General features: G+C 50.5%; 2 protein-coding genes across 2 annotated transcripts; both read right to left on the bottom strand.

Annotated features, from left to right (window-relative positions):
• Positions 1-1,063: 1,063 nt before the first annotated feature.
• Positions 1,064-2,383, bottom strand: TGAM01_v210949 (hypothetical protein; the record flags this gene model as incomplete). Its single annotated transcript, XM_018810958.1, has 3 exons — positions 1,064-1,276; positions 1,337-2,087; positions 2,175-2,383. 3 exons carry the CDS (start codon positions 2,381-2,383, stop codon positions 1,064-1,066), a joined length of 1,173 nt encoding a protein of 390 aa, XP_018655832.1.
• Positions 2,384-3,810: 1,427 nt separating this feature from the next.
• TGAM01_v210948 (hypothetical protein) lies at positions 3,811-6,340 on the bottom strand (the record flags this gene model as incomplete). The annotated part of the gene is made up of 3 exons (XM_024550936.1): positions 3,811-5,582; positions 5,650-5,766; positions 6,193-6,340. The coding sequence occupies 3 exons, from the start codon at positions 6,338-6,340 to the stop codon at positions 3,811-3,813; spliced, it is 2,037 nt and encodes a 678-aa protein (XP_024404331.1).
• Between the last annotated feature and the right edge of the window lie 1,546 nt (positions 6,341-7,886).

The following is a 7,886-nucleotide window of genomic DNA, read 5'->3' as shown; positions in this document are numbered from 1 at the left end:
CTAATATTAATAATTTTTTTATTTTTTTTTTCTTTTACTTTTTTTTTTTTTTTTTTTTTTTTTTTTTTTTTTTTTTTTTTTTTTTTTTTTCTTTTTTTTTTTTTTTTTTTTTTTTTTTTTTTTTTTTTTTTTAATTTTATTTATATATATATGTATATATATATGAAAAGACGTGGCATGCAGCGAATCGTTTCAATAATCAACCGGCGTGTGTGTGATTGTGGGATCAAGCATGCAAGCTAAAGGTTCAAGAGGATGCAAGGGGGAGGCAATATTGGCAAACAGCGCACAGATACGGCCATCTTTCTATTGGAAGAATATTACGAAGTTGCATTGCTCTTTTCGGAGAAGAATGCACATGCTTATTGGAAGTGCATACATTGCAGCTGTGATAAGGCATATAATTCCTAGCGTCAATTCTTCTTCCATTTTCTTCAATTATTTCTCTTCTTTGCTCGATTGTTTGTGCTACCCGAATCACAAGAAAAACAGGACTTGAGCTGAGAGATACGAGAGATGATTATGGTTGGATGCGAAAAGTAGTATATTCGTTCTTTACTTACAGCAGCAAGACCAATCATCTGCGAAGCCCGCTGATCATATTCATCGTCTTTCTTAGCAGCAAAAGAGTAGAGTTCATTCCTCATGAATCCCTCTGATATCCTTTTCTCCCTCTTCCACCCCCAGGTCTCTCCTCTCGGTCATTCGTTGCCTCCTTCATCTGCATCTGAAATGAGAAAAGTAAATTCGCCCCTTTAACGCCGTCTTTATTCGTTCCCTGGTATTCGTCTTCTACTCCCTCTAACCCCCATCCTATCGCCGATTTGTTCGTAGGATGCATAGTGTTACAGTGTATTCGTAAACTGAGGTGGAAAAAAAAAGGGAGGAAAATCCCTATAGCTCCCTTTTTCACCTTTTTGCTTTTTTTTTCCCCCTTCCTTTTCCTCCAATTTTTGTGCTGAGTAGTATGTATATGCAGTATATATGTGTGTGTGAGTGAATGTGCGGATGTGCGATTTTCGTGTTAGTTATACAGAGAGGAGAGAAGAAGAGAGTAGAGGATTTAGGCGGGCGTGTGGAAGAAGCGCAGAATGACCTCGTACATGCCGAACATGATGGCCGCACTAGGCACCGTGCGCATGAGATGAGGAGTCAAGCCGCCGTAGAGGCCCATGAGGCCTTCTTCCTTCCAGACGAGCTTGAAGCACTGGACCAGGCCGGTGTACTTGAGCTTGCCGTCTGCCAGCGGGGCCTGTCGCAGACGAGTTCTCGCAACCTAGATGTGGAGATGAGAAAATGTTCAGGGCAACAACTTAGAAAAGATGCTTCAACTCACCTCATGAGGATAGGCAATCACAGCGGCAACCAGCTTCGCGCCTCCTGCAGCTCCGCCGTTGCCCATGACGTCCACCACGCGATCCCAGTACGTCTTTTCTCGGCCGCTCGCCACAATAAGCGCCTCCCGTCGCGCAAGATAGGCCTTGAGCTGCTCGTACAGCATCCACTGCATTGTCGACTCGACCACGCCCAGATAGCTGGCGCTCATGCCCTTGTACAGGCCGCGCACGCCCTCGTCGCGCACCACCTGCTTGACGCAGTCCCAGCTGTTGCGGTACAGGCGCTGCGTCACGCCGCCGCTGCGCTCCGAGACGTTCTTGTCCAGCTGCAGCCGCGTCTTGACCATCCAGATGGGATTCGTGGCCGTGCTGGTGGCGACGCCCGCAGTCACGCCCGCCAGCAGATGCACCCACGGCGCCTCCTCGCCCCTGTTCCAGTACTCGGCCATGAGGCGCTTGCCGTTGCCGTAGACGTAGAAGTTGATGCTGCGCGCGGGAATGACGCCTACCAGGTTCGGCCCCAGGCCCTTGAACAGCGCGCGCGATCCCTCGACGCGGTAGACCGAGCCCAGGATCTGCAGCGTATCGGAAAGGTGGTAGATGGCGCTGCGCACAGGATTCAGCCGCCGCAGAGCTTGCGCCTGGGCCGCTCTGGATGCGCGGATCTGTGCCTGGTAGAAGTCGGACTGGAGTCTCGTCTTGAGGACGTCGAGCGGCGCCGTCACAGCTGCGGCCGTCATGCCACCAACACTGTGGATTGTTTTCAAGTCAGATACTCTGTCTGTCTGTACGTTTGGAGCTTACATCTCCGCATCGGGCTCCAGAAACAAGACTCACCCTCCAGCCATGAAATGCACCCACGACTTTGCAAATGGCAGCGCCTTAACCTGCCCTCGAGGGCTGTCGTCCGGCAGCACATCGCCCGTCTCTCTCGATTGGATCAGCGCCGAATGCTCTGCGGGAACGTGCGAGTGCTGGAAGGGCCGGCGATCATCTCGTCCTGCTAGATATGGGGGAGCAACAGCAGGACCCTGCTGCTGCGCCATGGCCAAGTTTTTTGTATTCTCTTCGTTTTATTTCTGCTTTGTCTTTTCCCTTGTTTCTTTGATTTTTATCCCAATACTGTTATAATAAAGAGGAAAAGGAAGCTTTCGTTAAACGGCGCGGTGGCGGCTTTTCGATATGATAGCGGGTTGGTTGGATGATCGATCGAGAGATTATTCTTCGGTTTGCCAGGTAGGTTCCGGAAATGGAAGAACGAGGAAGGAAGATGAAAATAAGAGACAGAGGTTCGGTTAAGTTGGGCAGGAGATAGTAGTTTGCTTTTGGAAGGAGCGGAGGTGAAAAGAGAAAAGAAGGTTCAGCAGTTGCTAGTGGGCGGTCTTGGGGGGGGGGAAGAAGAAAAAAAAAGAGAGTTCGTAAAGAAATGAAGAAACGTGAAATGCCGTTTATTGCCTCTTCGATTTCTTTGATTTTGTTTTTGCGGCTCCGGCTCTAATTTTTTTTAACCTTCTCCGATTCCTCTTCCTACTAGCGGAGTTCGCTTTTAGCTCGAACCTGAATGGCGCATTCAGCTGCCAAGGTGGGCCAACTCTTTGTAGTGGCGCAGGTACGTATCCCCGCGATGTCATCGATGCGTTTGTATCAGTTCTATAAGGTAGTACGTACTTACTACTACCTACATCTAGCGTACTTATATATTGTGCTGTGACCCTTTACATGGCAAACGTTTCCCTTGATAATGAATCATTTCTTAACTTTTTATATTCCAGATCTCTCGTTCAATGTTATGCTGAGTCTGGCATTCGCGAGAATGAGCCCAATGATCAATGCGGGAATCACGATGGCAGTGGTGATATGGAAGAGCCGAGCAAGATGCGGAATTGATTGAGTTCAAAGACCTTGCCTTCAAAACTATCTCAGAGACGAATCATGATAGTATTGCCTTGAAACTGACAGTTCTCAAGGAAATACTTGAATTTTTTTGGTTTTTTTGTTGGAGAAGCTCATTGAGAGTGGTCGCTGCAGTAGACATCACAATCAAGTCTGGAGCTTGTAGGCGAGAGCTCAAGTCTCCACCTACCATCAAAGTCTTATTACAGTATACTGCTAAAGAGGTACATGCAATCATGTCAAATGGGGAGTTCCAGTTATAGAAATCAAAAATTGCTATTGGTTCGCTGCCTGCAGACCCCCCCCCCCCCCCCCCAATTACCACCATACATGTACTTATTGATAGCATCCATATCGTATAATCGTATACCCAGTATTCCTAACCAAATTGCCCTTGTACCTTGCCTACCTATATATCCCATCATAAACCCGCTTGTACCTTTTTGCAAAGGTGTCCCACTTAAGTTCCCATGAAGACCACGCATTAAAAGCTACCAATATAGTACTAGTAGTTATAGTATCTATTATCGAAAATGAATCCCTTGAGCACCCTTACATATGCAATACCGGCCAAATTGCATTAGTGGGAGTGGTATGCGCGAGGCTCGTAGTCGTCATAGTCTGGAGGCGACAGGATCGCCGAAAGATGCCCCGTTCGAGGAGGGTTCCTCTGCACAGAAGGAGGAGCAGAGTCAATTCTGGTCAGCCGCGACGTGGGCACCAGCCTCAGTGGAGGCTCGATAGTGGCTGGGGCTCCAGGAGAAGAGGAAGAGGAGGCCGAAGCGGAAGCGGAAGCCAGCGCTGATGACGCTGCTGCTGCTACTGCTGCCAATGCCAATGCCGATGCCGATGCCGATGCCGATGCCGATGCTGGCCTGGATGCCAGCTCCACCTGGCTCGTTGACTCTGCCGCAGCGCCGGAGCTCTCACCAGGGTTGCTACTACTGGCAGATCCTGAACCAGAGCCATGGTTGTTGCTGGCCTCAGCCTGTGCGGCGATCTTGTCGGCGGCGGCAGCAGCAGCAGCAGCTTCTTCTCGCAGCTTCTGTGCCTCGCGCTCGATTATCTCCAGCTGATGCCTCACAATCTCGGCTTCCTCGTCCGTGACGTTTCTCCAGCTGCATCTCGCATGTTTCTTGGTGCAGCCTCGACAAGCCGACAGGTGCTTGACGCACTGGAGACGAAGACGTCGGCATCGATCACAAGTGGGGAAGATGACATCTCCCTTGTTGATCGTGTCTGTTTTCTTCAACACGAGAGCTCGGTATTTTTCTGGAGCGAGATCCTTTCCTGCTGCTCCACGTCTACCTCCTCGTCCCCTTCCTGCTCTTCCTCTCGCTCTTGTCAAAGGTAGAGCTGGAATCGGGACTGGGGTCGGAGCTGGAGCTGCTGGGAGCGAGCTCGATGTTGAGAATGAGACCACTGAAACTGGCGCCGGAGTTGACGATGCTGGGACCGATGTTGTTGGCGATGGGACCAGGACAGGTACCGGCGCCAGAATCGAAGCCAAGGACGAGGGGGAGGGGGAGGGAGAGGATGTTGTTCCTGCTGGCTCGGCTACATTGGGGTAGGTAAGGACCGGCAGCGGTTGATACGGTGGCGCCTCAAGAATCGGCGCCGCCAGGGGGCTAAGACCGGTAGCAATAGCAGGCATGGCGGAGTCAAAAGCAGGGTGCTGCTGGTAATGGTAGTATCCCGGAGGTGGACCTTGTGGCGGCTGATGCTGCGTCGAAGCCACCATGAACTGGTGGAGAAGATCCGCGTGGAGATCGTGGGGCGGCGAGCCGCAGCCGCCGGGTCCCGAACGTGGTGGATGGTTGATGGCACAGAAGCCAGAGCTGACGGTAACGGCATTAGCCACAGAGGCATCAGCATGGCGCAGAAGCTGGTGGGCCACGTCTTTTCTGCGCGTTTCGAGCCTGCGACTGAGAAAGCGGGTCCTTGCCGCAACCTCGTCTGCCTTTTTATACAAGAAGGAGGACCTCTGCAGCATGATCTCGAGCGTGGCTAGCTCGGCCGCCTCATCCTCTTGAAAAATGTGCTCCAGGGGGAACTTGTCCAGCGCTCCAGAGTATATCAAGCGCCAGTCATCTTCTGCAATCTCGACCTGAAGGCCATTGTACATGAACTGGCGGCATCGTGCGCCGTCGGGCAGGATGACGGGGGAGAAGGCATCTGGATTGGCCTTGGCAAAAGTGACCACGTCCAGCCAGGTAATGGAGTGCACCAAGGGATGTGGCGAGTTGACTTTGATGGGGCCATCAAAGAATCTCTCAATGCCTCTGAGGAAACGGGGTCCTGTCAATCTAGCCCCGAGACTCGCTGCTAGACTCTCGCTCCGGTCCAGTACGCCTAAGTATTGTTCATATTAGCACGAGGTTGATTTAGATGTAGTCATTGGAGGACATGATAGACCTACCTTCGTATTCATTGATGAGATGGATGATGTTGTTGAAGGTATCTAACTCGCCTGGCAAGAGACCTAGCAGTTGAGCATAATGGTGTCTCGGCAAGAAGTTGATGTATGGCTGGGAGCCTGCCATGATGACATTAGCCTGCTGTGTAACAGAACTTGATATCTTGCAAAGATATGAGAGAGAAAGACGTGTAGGAAGGAGATAGGAAAAAGGTCAAGGTGAGTAGGGCAGACGAAATAAGTAGTCGATGCTGGTATGTATTACTGTACCAGCATGTAGTAATATTTAGTCCAGAGACAGAGCCCACTAATAAGGCTACCAAGACGGGGAGGGCTGATAATGGATCTAGCTAGCCGTCCCGGTCCTGAATCGAAGCAATGTGGAGTACAGTTCCACCAGCTAGCATTCTAGTGTAACTGATCGGAGGCGGGAAAGGGAGGGAAGTGGAGAAAGGATGTAGCATAGAAAAAGGAAAGAAAAAAGGCCGGGGCATTAACGAATGATGGGCGAGTTGATGTGCTAGGCTCAGTGTCTGGACAACATACCTGGAGCCATGACAGGCACTGATAGGCAACGGTCGGAAGGTTCAGGTTGGTGGTTGATGGTAGCCTGATGGAGGTGGGTGGGCTGGCCGCCGTCATCCTCAAGATTGCGCTTCCGCTTGTGGGGTTCGTTCTCCGGAGGTGGTGGCATGGCAGCTGTCGTTTATAGTAGCTTGTGCTGTAAGCAAAGCTGCTGGATCCCGATGGGGCCTGGTAATAGAGGCGGAGACAGCGGAGACCCGAATGGATTTCAAGATCCCAAGGCAGAGAGTGATGAGGCCGGTAGGTGGGTGTGATCTTTTCTCTTCGGAAAGCGGAATTAATGGTAAGTAGTCGAAGCGAGAGGACACGGAGTCAACGTTGCAGCAGCGTAAACAACCGGATTTGAAAGAAGAGATAATATATGGGGTTTTTAGAAAGAAGAAGGAAGAAAACCCTCCCAAGAGCTTCAAGCAAACCGGGTACTCGGATGGTTGTAGGCTTGTGGATCGTGAGGTAGAGAGGAAGGGAGCGGAAGAGTAAAACGAGTGGCAGAAGGAAGATGAGCAATCGAAAAAAAAAAGAGGAAGAAGGGCGGAATCCTTGGGTTATTGTATGAAGAGCGAAAAGAAGTGGTAACAAGTGCAAAGAGCTATCAAATGCGGCTTGTCGGATTGATGCCCGCTCAGATGACAGTGGGTCTATCTACGGGCGGCGACTAGGGGAGGGGGGAAAAAGGGTAAGGGAGGGGGGTTTCGTTAAAATGGGAGGAAAAAAGAAAAGGCGACATCTTGTTTTGGTATAGATGGGATTGTACTTGGACACTTTTCGTATCAGGAATCACGACCAAGCATTGGTTCAGCGGGAGTGACTCTGGGAATGGTGGGAAGGAGAAAAAGAGACGTTTTTTCTTTCTTTGACCTGTGCAAATAGCATATGCAGTTTGTGTAGTATTAGTGATGGTAAAAGCGATGGTAAAAGTGGCATAATATGCCGCACCGGTTGCTCTGCACGACACGTTTGAATGTCTGCTTGTATTGTCCTCTGTATGCGTGCCCCATACAGCTCCATGGAGATGTGCATATTCGGCAGACAAGTCTGCAGGTCTGCATACGACACAACAGAACAGAGTGCTGGCACTGGTGGCATGCATAATGCGTGTGGAAAAGCTGTGCGAGTGCAGCACGTATGCATGCGTTGACCAACCCAAAGAGCCCAAAAGAGCCCATGCCTTTACAGTACAGCCCGCACAGCGCGCAGCTTAGGACCAGGCAGGTTCGGGATTATCCACAATGAGAACACTCCAGGGGGGGATGTGGTACCTACGGTAGCAGCAGCCCAAGTAAATGTGGCTTGCATCACAGCTTGACAGCCAAGAGAAAAGAGATTGAAAGACAAGACACACGCTAGGCCGTGCCGCAGTCTGGAAATGGAGTGGGAGGGGGCAGGATACAAGAGAGCAAACATTGGACATACAAATATTGCAAAAAGCCATCATCGATCGATCGAGGCATGCGGAGATGCGTGAGAACGATCGCTTAGTACACGGGAGCACTAGCGGCTGGCGGATATCTTGATACTTCAGAGCAGTGGTAGAGGTAGTTGATCTTTGTTTGGGTTTGTAATCGTGGGCGGAAAAGTGCCAGAGCTGGGGATAGAATAAGAGGGAAAGGATTGAAAAAGAGCCAGATCTCCGCCTACTGGCGGAAGAGAATGAA

The sequence above is a fragment of the Trichoderma gamsii genome (assembly GCF_001481775.2).
Source record: "Trichoderma gamsii strain T6085 chromosome Unknown Scaffold_79.2, whole genome shotgun sequence".
Taxonomy (NCBI): Eukaryota; Fungi; Ascomycota; class Sordariomycetes; order Hypocreales; family Hypocreaceae; genus Trichoderma; species Trichoderma gamsii.
Note: the sequence above shows the minus strand (reverse complement) of the source record. Positions and strands in the feature narration are given on the sequence as shown.